At 42.0% G+C, this 19,376-nt stretch overlaps 1 protein-coding gene across 3 annotated transcripts in view; it reads right to left on the bottom strand.

The window, feature by feature from the left end:
* The window catches only part of APOO (apolipoprotein O), a 33,508-nt gene that overhangs the window by 11,356 nt on the left and 2,776 nt on the right, over positions 1-19,376 (bottom strand). For 2 of the 3 annotated variants that reach the window (XM_015415437.1, XM_015415439.1), the window contains exons 2-5: positions 14,813-14,923; positions 14,452-14,571; positions 11,243-11,297; positions 793-888 (exon numbers count right to left, since the gene is read on the bottom strand). In XM_015415437.1, the coding sequence (XP_015270923.1) occupies positions 793-888; positions 11,243-11,297; positions 14,452-14,571; positions 14,813-14,923 (382 nt within the window). The remainder of the gene's footprint in view (positions 1-792; positions 889-11,242; positions 11,298-14,451; positions 14,572-14,812; positions 14,924-19,376) is intronic. The other variant, XM_015415438.1, reaches the window with a different exon arrangement.

Below are 19,376 nucleotides of genomic sequence, written 5' to 3'. Positions count from 1 at the left end.
CCAGGTTTCCCTCCCCCTCAACTGTTTATCTGCCCATACATCCAAGTCAATGAACATCTAGACTATCTCCACAGTTAACTACTTCTCTGAGTAATTATACATTACATGGACAAATTAGTAATTCTTCTATTCCTAAGAAGTGAACCACGGTAAATCTAAAATCTACAGGACTTCCAAGAAGCAGCATATAAAGAACTTTTAAATGTTCGTTGTGGCTCAAGATTTATTTGAAATAATAAATTGTTTAAATCTAAAGTAATTGTATATGTGATGGTCTGGAAAGGCAGTATTTCTCCCCCACACCATCAAGTGGCAAATCCTAAAACACTCCCCCAATGTTAAGATGTCACTTCCAATTTCCCCCCACTTTCCCCCCAACAGGTCTTTGAAGTGCTAGTGGGCAATGGGAGAAATTGCTGGGAGGTCTCCACTATGACACTCCTACTTACAACTTCTATTTTTTCCTACCTTTCAGATGAGTAATACTAAGGTTCACATGCTAAGGTAGCATAAGATGCAGCGCTTCTCCTGTATTAGTTGTATTTGCAATTTGTTTGTAGAAACCCAAGGCATTTATGCTATAAACTTCATAAGTATGCCAAACAGTACATCTGTATATGCTAAGTTATATATAATGCACTTTATGTTAAAGTAGTAAAATAAGTTTAGGTTTGATAAGTAAGAACTGAATATACGTTGATTTTTCCAAAAATAAACCCTTCCCCCCATAGCATCAACATTCCCAGAAATTTTACATTTTCAAGGCAGTAGACATTGTAAACAACCATTTACCTCTAGACAGGAACAATCCAACAATGCCAGCAAAACCTATGACTCCAAGCCTTGGGTAAAATCCAGGTGGTGGGTTTTTGAGAAAGTCACGGCCCTCTAAAATAAAAATAAAGAACAGCATGTATTTTATATAACTGTATATAAATATTTCAACAAAGTTAGAAATAGTATAAATAATTTGTTTTCCTTTTACATGAAATGTGCCTTATCAAACCAAAAGAACCCTAGGCAACTTCTCTCCTTGAAACCTCCTCAGTCTCCTCTGTAATCCACCTGTACATCTTCAAACAACTATAACAGGTCTCAGAAGAAACATTTTTTAAAACTACAATAGTGGTATGTTTTAGATTATGCATTATAAACAGCACTAATGCAAGGCTAAAAGCAGGATGCAACTGTGTTTGACTTCGATGACAAACTGAAGACAAAGCCATACTTGGAAGAAAACTATACAAATGGAAGTTCAGTGACTGAACCACTTTAGATTACAGGTGGGGTGGGGAAGTAAAATTTCACTACTCCTCACTTGATACACAAAGAACCCTACCTTCCCTTGCACCTAGTTTATTTGAACCCAGTTCAAAGACCAAATTTGCATGGGTCCAAAGTACCTCCACCTGTATCAACCTGCCCAAAGCATTAAATCTGCAGGTGAGAACTCCCTATAGGAACCTGTGTTCTCTGAGATTGCTGGTGGGGACCTTCTCAGCTACCACTCCGAGGCTACAGAATTCCCTCCCTGAGGATGCAAGGTTGCCATCATCTTTTAAGGCCTTCCAGAATAGATTATAACAATTAATTCATAAACCATCTGGAATATGCTTAATTGGTAATTTCGTTTGGAGATTTTTTTTTTCAGTGACTGATGTTTCAGCTGCTATTCTTATGATATTTTAAATATTATTATTGTAATTTATGGATTGCTAGCTGCTTTGGCTGCTGTGATTTAAAAAACAAAGGCAGCATGAAAACATTCTAAATAAACAGAGAACCAACATTAGAGAGACCCAGGGAAAAAACCCTCTCTTATATGTACTGATTCCTACATGCGCAAGAAGTTTTTCCGTGGGATTGCCTTAGAACATGTAATCCCCAACTGCATTCTTAAATGGTACTCCATGAATATCTGTACCACAAGATTTTGCTTAACTTTAAACAAACCTAAATTCTATATGTTGTCGAAGGCTTTCACGGCCGGAGTTCATTAGCTGCTATAGATTTTCTGGGTTGTGTGGCTGTGGTCTTGGCATTGTAGAACCTGGCGTTTCGCCAGTAACTGTGACTGGCATCCTCATAGGTATAACACAGAAAGATGGAGTACTCTCTGTGCCAAGGTGACCTAAATCTAAATTCTGTCAGTGTGGACTAACACAAAAAAAATACGCATTCCAAAACTGTGCAGTAGTCCAAGGCATTTTCAGCGTAATGTTTATTTATTTATATTTATTTATTTAATTCAATTTGTATCCCGCCCTCCCCACCAAGGCAGGCTCCGGGCAGCTCACATTAAAAGTTAAAAATTGGGTTAAATTGTAAAAAAATCTTAAGATAGTCTTCACAGCTTATAGAATACAAACACAAAAGTACAGCCAATATGTTCAAACCATTGACCTCTAATTTAAAAAATGTTCACTGGAATTGGAACTTTTTAACCACTCATCTGAAGGCCTGCAGTGGAGGAATCTGACCGATATTCCAAAGTGAAGAGTCTTTAGATGAAAGTGCTCAGGTCAGGGTCTGGCCAAGAGGCACCACTTTTACAAAGGCCACAATCAAACTCGTTTTGGTTTGGCTTGCAGAATGGGTGCATGAGCTCATTCAAGGAGAAAGTAATAATAGTCCAAAGCCTTTTATTGCCATATAAATAAAAATACAGTAATCTGAATACACACAGAGTCAAATTAAAATTGCCGAGTAACATCACAGAGTATTGCCAAACAGAAAAACCTAATTCATCATATCATTTATCAGGCCGTAGGGCCATGGCACTGCAGAGAAACTTTGCTGTTATTTCAGTTATTTCTGTGTCTGTGTTATCGAGCAAGAAAAGAAGCTTAAAATAATCAGGGGACTCTAAAAAATGGCCTAATATGGGATATAGAAGATCCCGACGGGACGCCAAATAGAGAGGGCACTGGAAGAGAACATGGGCAACAGTTTCAACACAATCCTTCCTACAAGGACATGTAATCATAGTTAACTATGCCTAATACGAAGAAATGCTCAGAGTATCTTGTCTTTTCGCTGAAGCTGCCTTCTGACAGACCCCTTAAAAACAAAATAAATCCACTGGAAATATCACAAAAGGCATGGCCGCCACAGCTGCCTTTCTATAGTGATTCCCACCTAACTGGGGCCTAGAGTTAGTCATTCATAACCCAGGAAATGAAATGTAGGGTTTGGCAATTTTCTCTGAAGTTACTTAAAGATAGAAATACTATTTCTTTCTGTTTTAAAAAATTTCCTATAACCCCAAAATAGCTATTTTTCACCTGTAATTTCACCTATAAAATTTTAAATTATTGAAATATTATAAAATATTATAGGTGAAATAATAATATTGAAGTTTTTAAAGCTACATACATGGACAGACAGGCTGTTATGGGATGCTATATGCTAGTGATGTTTATGAATTTAATTGCAAGGCTTTAATTAAAGAATACAAAAATTGCCAAAAATTGCCTTATCATAGTGAGTGGCTTAGCACATGATCAGATTCTTAAGGGTTCTATACACCCAGTTTGCCTATTTTCAGTCACATTATCTATCAGTGGAGTCTCTGTTTAGGTATCTGTTTGTCTTTCAGATCTTAACTTTGTATAACCAGCTATCATAAATACTCCAAAGTACAAACTGTAAAAGTAGAACAAGAAATGATTCAGTGAACTTCCACTGAAACGCACAACTTTGCCTTACAAGTTAACTGAATAGTTCCTTGTTGTACTACAACAGAAAATCATGAGAAAGAACTTTGTTTTACTTCTGTCTATCATCTCCCTATATTGCCTTAGGCATGTATTCAGCCATTTCGAAGATAGCTATGCTGCCATTTTGTAAACGGACAGATGTAGGCTGACGTGTCACTTAAGTGCTTCAAATATGGTTACCTTCAGGACAGAAGACTGTCAGAAGAACAAGATGGGGAAATTAAGTAGATAAGTGAAAGATAAGTCCAGTAGCTGCAGGTGGTCCTGAAATATCTGTGGGGAGTGTTTCTTACCAGTATATATAGTGGGTTTTATCCATTAAGCTCAACTAGAGATGGCACGAGATGTGCCCCGTTGATAGAGGAGCCTTTTTTTTTTTTTTTTTGGTAAACAAATTTTTTATTTTCTCAGGAATACAACATATAAAACATTTCATTCTATCAATTGTCTACCCCATTCCCAGTTCCTCCCCTCCCTCCAATGGCTTCCCACAATGCTTCCACCCCTGCTCCAAATTACTTCATATCATCAACAATATCAGTTTTTCATCATTACAATCTAAAGATAACATCGTTTGACTTAATATTGATCTAAACATATTAAGTTTTGTTTCACATCCCAGTTCTTTTCCAGATAAATTTTAAAATCATTCCATTCTCCAAAAAACTCATCGTCTTCTTTGTTATTCAGTTTTTTTGTAATCTTATCCATTTGTGCCATGAACAGAACTTTTTGTATCCATTCTTCAACCTCTGGTACCTTTTCTGTCTTCCAAAACTGAGCATAAATCATTCTCGCTGTCACTATCAGGTACCAGAGTAAAGTTTTTTTAGTCGTATTGACTTCTTCCATTTTGAGTCCCAAAAGCAGAATTTCCGGTGCTTTTTTAAAAGAACATTTCAGTATTTTTTGCATTTCATTGTGGACTTTTGTCCAAAAGTCTACAGCTTTCTCACAAGTCCACCACATATGATAAAATGAGCCCTCATGCCTCTTACATTTCCAGCATTTGTTTGACATATTTTGATTCATATTTGCAATCTTCTTAGGTGTCATGTACCACCTATACATCATCTTATAACAATTTTCTTTAACATTAGTACATGTCGAGATCTTAATAGAGTTTTTCCACAAATATTCCCAAGTTTCCATATCTACTTCCTTATTCATATTAATAGCCCATTTTAACATTTGTTCTTTAACAGTTTCATCTTCAGTATACCATTTTAACAACACCTTATACATTTTAGAAATATTTTTTCCTCCTCCACTCTCCCATACCTTTTCAATTTCATTTTTTTCCTCTCTAAAACCATAGTTTTTTTTGTCAGATCTAAAAAGATCATAAATCTGCATATATTTCAACCACTCATATTCATATTCAATTTCATTCTGCTTTTTCATTACCCACTCTGTTCCCTCTTTTTTAATTAAATCTCTATATGGCAACCAGTCTCTACCTCGCTGTCTTGAGTAAGATATCAACACTTCTACTGGTACAATCCACAATGGTCTTAAGTCACTCTGGTACTTCTTATATCTTGTCCATACCATATACAAAGCTTTTCTCACCAAGTGAAGTTTAAAAAAACTGTCCATTTTTATCTTGTCATACCATAAATATGCATGCCAGCCAAATCTACAATCATGCCCTTCCAACCCCAACAATCTGTCATTTTCAAGCTTCACCCATTGATCCATCCATGTTAGACAAACCGCTTCATAATATAGTCTAAGATTTGGCATTTGTAGACCTCCTCTTTCTTTGGCATCACAAAGTATTTTCATTTTGATCCTTGGTTTCTTGCCTGCCCAAACAAATTTTGACAACTCTTGTTGCCACTTGGCCAACAAATCCGTTTTATGCAGAATTGGTATTGTTTGGAACAGGAACATCAAACGTGGTAGGACATTCATTTTTATAACTGATATTCTTCCCATCAGTGATAAGTTCATTTTATCCCATTTCTTAAAATCTTGAGTCAGCTTAGTCCATAATTTCTCATAATTATTCTTATATAGGTCTATATTTTTTGCCGTTAATTCAATTCCAAGGTATTTTGTTTTTTTAACTACTTCACATTGTACCAGTTCTTGTAGTTCCACTTGTTTTTGTTTGATCATGTTTTTACATATAAGTTTTGTTTTATTCTTATTTACGTAAAAGCCGGCCAATTCTCCAAACTCCTTTATTTTTTGAAAAAGCAATGTCAATTTTTCTGTTGGGTTTTCCACCATAAACATTACATCGTCTGCAAATGCTCGATATTTGTATTGGTGTCCTTTATGTGTCAAGCCCTTTATTTCTTGATCGTACTGTATTTTTTGTAAAAGTATTTCCAATACCCAGATAAATAATAACGGTGATAACGGACAACCTTGCCTTGTTCCTTTCTGTACTTTGAAGTTATCTGTCAGTTCTTTATTCACATTTATTTTAGCTCTTTGTTCAGAATAGATAGCTTCAATACAATTTCTAAAATGTTGTCCCGCTTCAATCTTTTCCATCATCTGGTGCATAAAATTCCAATTAAGATTGTCAAAAGCTTTTTCTGCATCAACAAACAGAAAAGCTACTTCTTTTTCTGGGTGCTTTTCATAATATTCAATTGCGTCCATTACTATTCTTACATTGTCTCTAATCTGCCTTTTGGGTAAAAAGCCCGCTTGATCTTCAGAAATTACCGTTTGTAAATAGTTTTTCACCCTTTCTGCAATAATTTTTGCAAAGATTTTATAATCGTTGTTCAAAAGAGATATTGGCCTGTAGTTCTTTACATTTGTTGAATCTTGTCCTTCCTTTGGAATCAAAGAAATAATTGCTTCTTTCCATGAGTCCGGCACCTTTTTGTTTTCTCTTATTTCGTTGGTTAAAGCTTCCAGGACCGGGGAAATTTCTTCTTTCATCTTTTTGTAGAATTTCGCTGTAAATCCGTCCGGCCCAGGCGCCTTCCCCAACTTTGTCTCTTCTATTGCCTTCATCACTTCTTCTTTTTGAATTGGACCATTTAATAAATCTTTGTATTCCTTACTTATTTTTGGTAGTGGAATCTCCTTTAAATATGTTTTAATCTTCTCAAGATCAACTCTAGTTGTTTGGAATAGTTTAGCATAATACTTGAAGAAACATCTCTTTATTCCATTAGGATCAACGAACTCTTTTCCATCTTCTATTATTTTGGTTATCATTCTTCTCTCTCTTCTAGCCTTAAGTTGCCAAGCTAAGTATTTTCCCGGTTTGTTCGCCCCTTCAAAAGATTTCTGTTGTAACTTCTTTAAATTCCAATACATTTCCTGATTCCAAGTCTCATTCAGTTGTTCCTTCAGCAACTTTAATTCTTTAATAATTTGCTTTTTTCCAGGCTTCTTTTTTAATTCCTTTTCTTTCTGAGCAATTTTTTCTAACACTTCTGTTTGTTTTTGAAGTTTTTCCTTTTTTTGCTTCACGTTTTGCGAGATGAGAATTCCTCTCATCACCGCTTTATAAGCATCCCATACAATCTGTATCGGTGTTTCTTTATTTAAATTTTGTTGAAAGAATTGTTTCGTTTCTTCCTTTAACATCTCAATTACTGTTTTCTTATCCAACAAGTCTTCATTAATCCTCCACAGAAAGGGTTTTTTCCTTTCTGTGGAACTCCATACCACCGGATTGTGATCTGAATTACATCTTGGCAAAATTTCAGTCTTATGTGTTTTCATTGATAATTCTTCAGACATCCAAATCATATCAATTCTGGAAAAAGAGCAATGTCTATTGGAATAAAAAGTAAAGTCTTTCTGCATCGGGTTCCATTTCCTCCAAACATCTTCTAATTTTTCTTGCTTAACTAATTCAAAAAAATTCTTTGGCAGTTTTCCGCTGAATTCGTTGTCCTTTTGTGGTTTTCTGTCTACACGATCTATTGTCCCATTAAAGTCTCCGGCCATAATAACTTGCTCATAAGTCAATTGTTGTAATTGGTCAGTTATATCCTTAAAAAATTTTTCCTTTGCTCCATTGGGTGCGTACACGTTGATCAACAATGTTTTTTTCTGCTGAATCATTAATTCCACACCCACGTATCTGCCATCTATGTCCTTAAAAATTTCTGTAGGTTGTAACTCCTTCTTCACATATGTCACAACTCCTTTTTTCTTGTTTGAGGCCGCAGAACAAAATTCAATTCCAAATAAAGCATTCTTTAAATATTTTATATCCTGTTTTCTAATATGTGTTTCTTGCAAGCATATCACGTTGCATTTCTGTTTCTGTATCCAATGATTGATTCTTTTCCTCTTGTTTGGTGAATTTAATCCATTAACATTCCATGACAACAATTTGTACTCCATTATGCGTTTTATTTTAAAGTTCTCCAAAGACGTCCGCATTGTCCGCCTTAAATTTATAAAAGTCCATCATCGATCTGATCTGAATCCTCCCACCTTGATACGTAAAGGATAAACCTTGTGGAATCTCCCATCTATATCTGATGCTCAAAGCTCTGAGTTTGTCCGCCAAGGATTTATACCTTTTCCTGTCTTGCAGTATTGTTCTTGGGAGTTCTCTCATCACCATAATTTTGTTTCCCTCTATTTCAAAAGGGACGGTGAATTGCTTCTTGAATATCTCCTCTGTTGTTGATCTTGTTACAAATTGTACAATTACATCCCTTGGTAAATTCTTCTTTTCTGCAATTCTGGAGTTCACTCTATAAATCAAATCAAAGTCTGAGTCCATTGACCCTTCCTCCTCGCCCAGAAAAGCCGTTATCACTTCCATCATTTTTTCTTTTAAGTTCTCATTCTCTGTTTCCTTAATGCCTCTGAATCTCAGATGAGTCTGCATCCTTCTGAACTCCATCATTGTCTCTGATCTTGTAATTTGTTGAGTCAAAGAATCTTGTTTCTCTTCTATTTTTTGTATCTTCTCCTCTGTCTCTGTAGTCTTGGTTGCATTTGCTTGAACATCCTTCTTAACTCCTTCCATTTCTTGCTTGATTGAAGTTATTTCTGTAGTAACCAGTTCCTTCAATGCTGTTATGTTCTTCTCTTGGACTTCTTCTAGATGTTTCAGATGAATCTGAGTTTGCTTCTCCAGTTGGTCCCCCAATGTTTTTTCTATCTGCTCCCCCATGGCTTGTATTGCCTCTGTCATTCTCTTCTCCATTGCTTCCATGGAGGCCTGCATCTCTTTTTTCTCGCTTTACCTTGTCATTTTGGGGGTTGAAGTAGATCCAATCCTAGGTCTCACAACCGGTTTAAGTTCTGGGTCTGAGTCGGCTCTTTTCTTGCCTCTCCTGGTCTCCGTCTTGGCGATTTCTTTCCAATTCACAGATTCGCAAAATAAAGCACTCTTCTAGATGATAAGATTTAGTCCTCCATGCCTCTCTGTTTACGCTTTCCAAAGACCCTTAGAAATATATTAAAAAAGCAAATTTAGTTGAAGTCCTCCTCAAAATGTCGGGCGCAACTTCTCTATGGTAATTTCATGTAGAGTAGGTCAGATTGGTATTTTGCAGGCCCTTCCTTCCGCATAAAACTCACTTCCGGTCCGGCACCTTTAAAAGTTCCACTGTCTTCCTTTCGCTAATGCCCGTCTAGGAATTCAACTTCCTGGATGTTTCACACGGACCTCTTTCTTTGTGACACCAGCCTGCTCTTCCCACGCTATTGTTCGTGAGTTTCGATTTTACAGTTGCGCACACGGCTCCATCTTCACCACAGGAATGTTAAACAATAAGCGTTTTTACAGTTTTTAAAGGCTTCAATCAACTTTTTTCTCTCCGGAATCGGATTTCTGGGATTTACTATTCATTTTCCGCTCAACCGCTTAATTCAAATTGACTCCAAACTCAGTTCAGGTAAGCGGCACGTTTTTGTTATCTAGCACGTTCAAAACGGGTTTCGCATTGCTTCTTTTAACTCACAGTTGTTGTCCTTCTTCAAAGAGGTCTGCTGACGAAGAATTTATGCCGGTAATCCGGCTCGATCGGCCACTATAGAGTTGCTTGGCACTTGCCTTCTTCGTGGGAGGAGGTCAAAGCCCAATTCAACTTCTTCCGAAGCTGGATTACGCCAACCTCACACTCCCTCTAGGGCGCTGCTGCCTGCTTGTCCCCCCCCCTCGCTGGGGAGTGATGCGTTGGGCTGTGTATTGCCCAAACTGTCGAAAGTGGCCGTCGCTCGCTTCGCACGTTCGCGAAACGCTTCAGTCCTCCATCTTAGCCAGACCGGAAGCCGATAGAGGAGCCTTTTGAGAAGGCGGGATGCCTTAATGAAACATGCCTCCCTTAACATTTGGAGTTTTGTGGCCACTGAGTTCTTTGAACTTTCATTTGCAACATCAAGTGGACCATTACATGCATAACAAAAATGACAGAAATAATAACAAAACTGGTTGAGCAGCCTAGAGCCTTTCAAAAGCAACTTCTTTTAGTACTATAGAAGTGCATTTGTTGAACATGGGCCACATGGCTTCCCTCAAGATGTGCGTGTGCCAGGATATCACTTCATATAAAATTGCTGGATGAACTCTTTTTTGTCAATTGGAAACATGTTATTCTTCTTTGAGATAGCAAGTCCACTGCTACTATAAATACCATAAGAGATGTATATCTCTCACAAGCCCACAATAGATACTATTGGGGACACATCATTGACAATAAATGAAAATGTACTATGTAGTCACACAAATCTGTAAACTTTTACGTTTTTAAAAAAGAAGTTTGCTTGACTGCAGGCATAGTACTGGAGCCCATACTGCTGCTTTTAAAAAGTAGTTAGCCAAGGGGCAAGGCTCTCATCTCCTGTAAAACTTTTGTTTTTATTTATGTTTATTTTATGTCCTGGGGAGTAACGCAAAGGCAGAAGTATTTTACCTGCTGTGCAAAGTTAGCAGCAGAAAGCTCACCCAGCTTCAGTGAGCAGCCAATAGCAGCCCCCCCCCCCAGGATATTCCTCCTTCTGTCCATATTTTATAGAGCCTGCCATATGATAATATACTATTCACACAGGACTGAATTTTGTTATAAGTGTGGCTAGAGCTCTGAAAATGAAAATAAATGAAACACAGTATACTGGAGAAGCAACTTTGCTTGAAATACATTAGCTCGGTTTCATTTGGCAAACTATGATCTGGATCTTGAGAATGAAGAACAACATTCTCTAGAGGTCCTAATGTCTTAAAGGGAGTTAACTACTTCACAGCTTAAGACTTAAATTTTATATAACTACCCACAGATTGAAACTAAGCAGAATGCTTTGTGCAGTCAGTTGGAATGCTTATGACCCAACAAGCAACAAGTCAATAAATAAAGTCATCTCAAGAATCCAGTTATTTTAAATCTCCTCCACATGATCCTTGTGTATTTTTCTACTGTTAACTGAAGCAGAACATGTGACATCATTTTAATTTTATAACACTGAGTCATAAATAGTAAATTAAATAGGGAAAATATTCAACATAATTGCAGTTTTACAAATACATAACACGGCGTTAAGATCTTGTTGCCTGATGACACCTGCTTTTTACAAGATCTTACCTTTACCATACTCCATTGCCTTTTCTGCTCTGGGCAAGACTTTGCCATAAACATTCTAAGGGTGGGGAGAAGAGAAATCAGGAAAGAACAGTTATGTTGAAAACATCAAACAACACAGAATTTAAGCCAAAGTTTTTACTGAAAGGTTCATATGAAGTCTCTACATTATAAACATAAATACTGTTAGCGTTGCTCTGACCCTTCAGTTAACCTGAAGTGGGATCTACTGATTCCTCACGTCCTGAGCTACTGAAATGGTCCCAGCTATTTTTGGTGCAGGCACAGAGAACACACTGCAAAATTAACTCAGCAAGCATCTTTTTGTAGTGTATACCAGTTGTAGTTTGTGCTTCTGGCACAATGGTCAAGACTGAATGGGTCAATTTCTGTTCCTAGGTATACTATTTCATATAACCTAGCTTATATCAATTCAACCAAGTATTTCAGTATGTCAAGAGAACCTTATTAGAACGGATGCTGTTCAGTACAGATTGACCCCTGTCCTCAAGCACTCCAATAATGCAAGCCCCATACATTTCAAGGGGGTTCGCACAGCACTTTAAGGATCAGATACTGTGTTATCATTGAATCAATGCTTATAACACAAGCACCTGAACAAGAGATCCTTCTCATAATTTGCTACTTTAAATTGTACACGGCAAAATATCTGCAGCTAAAATGAAATTAATCCTAGAATCCTGGGCAGCAACTCGTTTAGCAACTTTGCAGAGCCAATATGAGTTAGCGAATGTATAATGTAAACACAGCAAAAAGTTCTACTAACATTTCATTATTATAGCTTCTATTCTAAGCTTCTATTTGCCTTCTACTAGCTAACTAGAAGGTCTGGGAATCATATGAGGGGAGTAGGTGTATCAGCACTGGATTTGGTCCAGAGACTAGGGGTACGAGACATTATCCCATTTTGAATCAGATTTGGTCCTGATTGTTGTAAGAACAAGGTAGGATCATTTCAAAGGGTTCACTTTCAGATGGGCTCTTTAAACGGTATGCACAGCACATCTGAATTAGATTCTTTAATTTCAAATGGTGTCACATTTTCTTGCAATGCCTGGCCTTTTTCATTCTTCTCTCTCATTTTGGTGCTATACTGATACATCGTATGAAAAACTGTTTTAGTCTAAACAAACTGTAGAAATCGGTGGGAATAGTGAAGTGGCTCATTACAAAGCGCTACAAGCAGTTCAGATAGCATCACCCACAAGTTAGAAACACAATCACACAACAAAAACTGAAGAGAAAACATGGATCAAATCTTCATTTTTTAAAAAAGGGGACAACACTTGCCCTTTAAGAGATCTGAATTGGAAAAAAAAATCACCATCAGAACTGGCAATGGTTTAAAAAAATTCCTATTTGAAATGCAAAACATGCTGTTCTCTATTTCTCCACCCCATATTAACATGGATTAAAAAGCCCACTTGAAACAATCCACACGTTGCTTATACCTATAAGGTCATTTTACATCTTCTTTATTAGAATTCAGTGAATAAATAACAGCAAATTCAGAATAGATGGCTAGAGTGGAAGCAACTCTTGTCAGCACATAAATCAGAGGATGAATGCATTATCTTATGCAGAGTTACGCATGCCTAAACTCGATCTACAAATTCAATCAAAGCTAAAGCTGATAAGAAAAGAGCCTTTCAGAAAAGGTAGATTGACCTTGCAATGACAAAAAGTTAGTTCCCTTTCACATCCCATTCCTAGCCTGACATCCTTACAGGTTATCCTAAGCAGCCTAAAGAGAACACAATGCACCAACACTCTTCAGAATCTTGTACCTTTCTAGTCTTATTTGTATTCCAGTAAAATGAAAGTGTTGGGAGATTTAGTAGCAAAGCACGAAGATAAAACCTCAGTACATATCCCAATAGCTCATCTAGACTGCAGCAGATTTGAAAATCTTGTGATCGCATTTCCACAATGTACACGTCATCAAAACAGGATCTCATGACAAATGTATGTGGATAGATACACTTGTCAAGACTCACCATGATGTAGCCATAGATTCAGAGGATCTATGCATGGTATAACCAGGAGACTACTGTCTGAGAAGAACCAATTCATTACTTTCAATCACACGACATATTACTATCCTGAACAGAATCCAACCAACATGAGATATATTTTCAGAATGCACAGGGGTCTTTTGGGGCTGGAGAGCGCCAGAGCACTGCTCCGGCAGCCCAGGAGCCCCGGCAAATGGTGGCGGCGGCAAGCCCCGCGCCCCGCGCTGAAAGCACTGTGGCTTGGGGGAGGCCACAGAGCCCCACCGCCGGCTCCCCCGGGCCAGTGCAAAAGCACTGTGGCTTGGAGGAGGCCTGGAGAGCCCCGCCACCACCTCCCTCGGGCCCGCACAGAAGCGCTGCGGCTCAGGGGAGGCCCAGAGAGTCCTGCCACCAGCTCTCCCGGGCCCATGCAGAAGCGCTGCGGGGGAGCCCCAGAGAGCCCCGCCGCTGGCTTCCCCGGCCCCTGCCGAAGTGGTAAGGGATCCTTGGGGGTGGAGGTGGCGAGGACTTGATGGGTGGTGGTGGGAGAGCCTCCCTCCCTTCCTCCATCTCTTTGCCATCTTTCCCTCCTTTCCTTTTATTTCCCTCCTTTCCTTCTCTCCTTTTCCTCTTTCCATCCTTCTTCCCTTCTCTCTTTCTTTTCCGCCTTCTTCTCTTCTCTTTTTTCCTCCCTTCCCTCATTGCTTCCTTCTTCCCTTCTCTCTCTTTCTATCCCTTCTTCTTTTCCTCTATCCTTCTCTCTACTCTCTCTCTTTCCTTCCCTCTTTCCTCCTTCTGCGGCCCAACTGTAATGAGAAGGGGTTTAAACTTTAAACCCTTTCTCTCTTTGCTCCCCCCCCCACAGGCCAGCTGGGGAAAGGAAGGGGAGGTTTTTGAAGATGCCTCCCCCCCTTTGCTTCCCCTTCTGACATCACTTCCGGTGATGTCAGGGGGCATGGCATATGCTAATCACCTAGTAGCTCATTAGCATACCACATGCTAATGAGCTCCTGCAGCTCTTTTTCTATGAAAAGACCCCTGAGAATGCTAGAAGCATTATCTTAAAGTCTGTCTTGATCAAATGATAACACTGGAATGAATGCTTTTACAGTTCAATATCCCTTATGATCTCTACACTGTGATGAATTCTGAAGTTGCTGATACTCTCAAATCCTTTAAAATATAAAATTGCTGTACCTGAAACCAAGCAGTATATGGTTCCAAAGAATGTCGCAGATAACAGATACCATCCTCCAGCTGTGTCTGCTGATGTTCTACATACTTTGATTTTGGTGTTGGACTGGTATAGAGTGAAAGCTGTGAACAGCAGCAAATACAAGATTACATCCCCAGTTTTACTACAAAAAAGAAGAATTTGGGTATCTCTTATTCCATGACAGTTACTAATACGATAAATGAGAAGTCCAAGTAGTACTGCACCACTGTGAGACAACTCTGTAAATAATTGTGCACCAGAGAAGAGAAGCATTTTAATTATTTTTGTACACTGAAACTGGTCCATTGCTGATTTAGAACTTGAGAGAGGGCAGAATCTTACCTCATCAACTTTCAGTAGGTTCTTTTTAGAAGTTTCATTCTCAGGAGCAGCAGCATGTACTCGGACAGCAAGAAAGCTCAAGCTAGCAGGAGCAGCCACTAACTGCATTACCTAAGCATAATGAAAAAAATATGCAAGTTTTATGCACTCAGTGCTATGTTACATCACAATCTATATGCCTAACATCCCCAGACCAAAGGCAGACAGCATCTATCAAGAATGTGCAGTTAGTAACAAGAAAATTAAGTAGAAACTGAAAGGGTGCATAAGACCAGAACAGCACTTCTTTTCAGAGCTCAGATGGCCTCCGGAGGAAAAAGGAAAGCTGAAAAAAGTTACTTTAATGAAGTTGTTGTGTTAATGCAACCATTACACAGTGCAAGCAATCAACTGAAGTCAAGGAGCTTAGAAGAATCCAATTCTGTTTAGTATTACACTGCCAACTCCTGACATTTATCTGCTGCCACCGTAAATAAACTGAGTAGCCTCTGCTGTGCTCTAGTCCGAGATTATTTTTTTCTATTTAATTTGTATGCTTCTATGGATTTGTTTTAAACTGAATTTTAAGCCACCTCCTGCACTTTATTGTACAGAATGAAAGACAGAAACATTTCCATTAATTAACACAACCACAAAGGCAAGACTAACATACTAAGCTCGAGAAATGCCACAAAGGAACTTACATATTTGAGGAGAAAGTATAAAAGGAAAGGCAAGTAAATTATAACCAACATATTGGGATTCCTTTGCCACATGCTATGTACAATGACAACATGTCAAACTAGAGTATGTTCATGAAACACTTCTCCTTCACCTTAATACTGCTAACATTAAGAGGTTTTCTAAATATACTGAATCGGAAAAAGAAATCTTGAAAATGCTCAGTACTAAAAATTGGCTAAGTTTTAACTTTAAGCCTTTAAAACTTAAGAGTATTTTGAGTGTATACATTGCCTTTTGCAGGTATTTTTATAGTAGACCTTATGAAATAGGACAATTTAATACCTTCCATATTACAAATAAATAACACATGCCTATAATACATACACGAGACTACCCAGAAAATTATCAATATGGGATGTAAAAGTCTCCTATCTGGTTGAACACCTAACATGTGCTGTCTTTCCTTTGTAGGTTACTAATCTGAACAGTATATTACCTAATAGAGAGAATATTAAATTCCTTTCTAGGTAATGCTGTAAATGACTTAATAAAACACCTCCCCATTCCACGTTCTTTGTCTAATAGCTCCCTCTGTAGAAGAGCAGGAGGTATAGCACCATCATAAAATTCAAAAATTTCAAACACGGAGAACAATAGGCACTTAAGTAAAATACAAAACATAACTGGCCCGCAGCGATATAAATTACACCTCCGTAGATCAGGAGAACTCCTAACTCCCGTTGGAAATGCACAGGCATCATGAAATCTGTAATGTATTCAGCCTGACATGCCCGGACTTGCCCGGGCTGGCCAGGCACAACTCTTCAATAGCTTCATGTCCAAAGACAATGGGTCCGTAGGATCCTAGCCGGCCCAATCGGAAGGCCAGCTTCTCAGCCGGGAGACCAATGGTCGCCCGGTTACTGTAAATAGCCTATCGGGAGTAGGGGGTGTGTTTAGGTGTACTTGGTGGCGGGTTTTCTGAACAGATATAAACCAGCCTGCGAGCTGGTCTCTTCGTCTTTGTCCTGAACTAAATAAAGGTATGCTTAGCTGAAATCACTCTCCGTCTGCATACTTTTCACTGGCGACGAAGGTAGGATCCACGACCCCATGAACAAAGACCCGGACGCCAAGACGAGCACCGCACCGAGCCCCGACGCCGAGACCTCCGGGAACCACGCCGCTTCGCTTCCCAGCTCTCCGGCAACCGCTCATCGCGCAGCTCCCGGCTCCGCTTCGCTCCCTGCTGACCCCGAGAGCAGCAGCGGCCTCCACAACGCTCCCGACGCCATCGCCGTTCCAGAGGCCACCCCACCACGTGGCTGCAACACAATGGCGACCGCGACCGCAACTGAAAGCCTGCCCGCTTTCGATCTCTCCCAGCCCTCGCTGTGGGACACCTGGCTGGACACGCTGGAGAGCCGCTTCACCATCCACAAGGTGGTGGATGACGCGATGAAGAAGGCTTACCTGCTGAGCCACTGCGGAATCCAGACCCATCGGCTCCTCAAGGACTTAATCTCGCCCAAACTAACGAAGGACGAGTCATACAGCTCCTTAGTCCAGGCCCTGACCGACCACCTGGCTCCCAAACCCACGAAGTACGTGGAGCGGTTGGACTTCTTCGCAAGAGTTCAGGCCTCCGGCGAAACCACCTCCGATTTTCTGGCGGCGCTGCGGAGCCTGGCGACCCGATGCTCCTTCCCCAGCCTCGACGATACCCTCCTGAACCAGTTCCTCGTCGGACTCCGGGAGCCGAAGCTGCAGAGGAAACTGGTGAGCCAGAACGATCTGAGCCTGGACAAGGCCATCCGGGAGGCCTCAGCATACGAACAAGCGCGACAAGACCGCCGCGCCAAGGCGGTCCACCGTACCCAAGTGAGCAGCGGCTCCGACGTCTCGGACCAAGAGGAAGTCCTACAACTCCGACAGCGGACTCAGCAGCGATCAAAACACGTATCCTCCAGGACCTCCAAGGCCCCGTCTCCAAGTCAGTGCGCCAGCTGCGGGGAGGATCACGAACGCAGGTCGTGCCGTTTCCGGAATGCGGTCTGCCGTTCCTGCAACAAGGCAGGACACATCGCCAAGGTCTGCCGGTCCAAGGGACAACGACCGAGATCGGCCACCCACCAGACCACCGCGGAACTGCCCCTGGAGCTCCACACCGTGTCGTCCCACTTTCCACAGCACCAGGTCTGTAACCTGCCCCCCGACGGCCCAAATAAAATGCATGTGACGGTCCTCATAGAGGGAGCCCCCTGCACCATGGAGATCGACACCGGGTCGACCTACTCCATAATATCCGCGGACACGCTCCGTGCACTGTGTCCTCGGGGGGGGCCACCACTACAGAAGTCACGGGGTTTCCGGTTACGGGACTTTAACAAAAACCCCGTGGCGGTGGTGGGCTGGGGCAAGTTCCGGGTCCAGTTTCAGGGTTTCAAGGGCCAACTGGACCTACTGGTTGTGGACCGGCCCCTCTCCAGCTTGTTGGGACTGGCCTGGTTCAAGGCCCTGGGGCTCTCCGTTACGGGCATCAACCAGGTTGGAGCGCAGGATTTCGGGGCGGTGTGCGCAGAATTTCCCCGCATCTTCGATGGGACCCTGGGGCGGTACACGGGCCCTGCCATTTCCCTGGACCTAGACCCCGCGATACGCCCCATCCGCATCAGGGCCCGGCTGCCCCCGATCTCCATGAGGCCGAAGGTGGAGGCCGAGCTCGATCGCCTAGTTGAGCAAGGCGTGCTAGAACCGGTGGCGTCGGCCCGGTGGGAGACCCCCATTGTCACACCACTCAAGCCGAACGGGGACGTCCGCATCTGCGCGGACTATAAATGCACCATAAACAAAGCCCTGCAGCCCCACGCGTACCCGGTGCCGGTAGTAAGCCAAGTGCTGGCAGCCCTGGCAGGGGCTCGGGTGTTCGGCAAACTGGACTTGGCCCAGGCGTACCAGCAGCTACCGGTGGACGCCGCCACGGCCGAGGCACAGACCATTGCGACCCACAAAGGGGCCTTCAAGGTGCACCGCCTCCAGTTCGGGGTCTCAGTCGCGCCGGGGATCTTTCAATCTTTTATGGATTCCCTCCTTAAAGGCATCCCCGGAGTTCAGCCGTTTCTAGACGACGTGCTGATCGCCGCGCCAGACCCCTCGTCCTTCGCAGACCGTCTGAGGGCCGTTTTACAACGCTTCGACGCGGCGGGCCTCAAGGTGAAACGGGAGAAGTGCCTACTGGGGGTGCCGCGGGTGGAGTTTCTGGGCTTCGCGGTGGACGCCGCCGGCCTGCACCCCTCCCAGGACAAGGTAGAAGCCATCACACACGCCCCGGCCCCGAAGTCCAAAACGGAGCTACAGGCGTTCCTAGGCCTGGTGAACTTCTACCACTCCTTTTTGCCCCTGAAGGCGGCCGTCGCGGAGCCGCTCCACCGCCTCCTCGACAAGTCGGCGCAATGGGCCTGGGGGCCACCACACGACGCAGCTTTCCAAACAATAAAGGACCTCCTGGTCTCTAATGCGGTCCTCGCCCATTTTGACGAGGCCCTTCCCGTGGTACTGGCGTGCGACGCTTCCCCCTATGGGGTCGGGGCGGTCCTGGGGCACAGACTACCGGATGGTCGCGAGGTCCCGGTGGCCTACTACTCGCGGACACTGTCGTCGGCCGAGCGCAACTACGCGCAGATCGACAAGGAGGCGTTGGCAATCGTGGCAGGGGTGAAAAAATTTCACCACTACTTGTACGGCCCCTGCTGGGCCTCCTCGCACCCGACCGGCAGACACCGCAGATAACCTCGCCCAGGGTGCTACGCTGGTCCATCTTCCTGGCGGGGTATGCGTACGACCTCGTCCATCGGCCCGGAAAGGCGATGGGCCACGCCGACGCACTGAGCCGCCTGCCCCT

The sequence above is a fragment of the Gekko japonicus genome, unplaced genomic scaffold (assembly GCF_001447785.1).
Source record: "Gekko japonicus isolate JY-2015 unplaced genomic scaffold, Gekko_japonicus_V1.1 scaffold1295, whole genome shotgun sequence".
NCBI classification, from domain to species: Eukaryota; Metazoa; Chordata; class Lepidosauria; order Squamata; family Gekkonidae; genus Gekko; species Gekko japonicus.
Note: the sequence above shows the minus strand (reverse complement) of the source record. Positions and strands in the feature narration are given on the sequence as shown.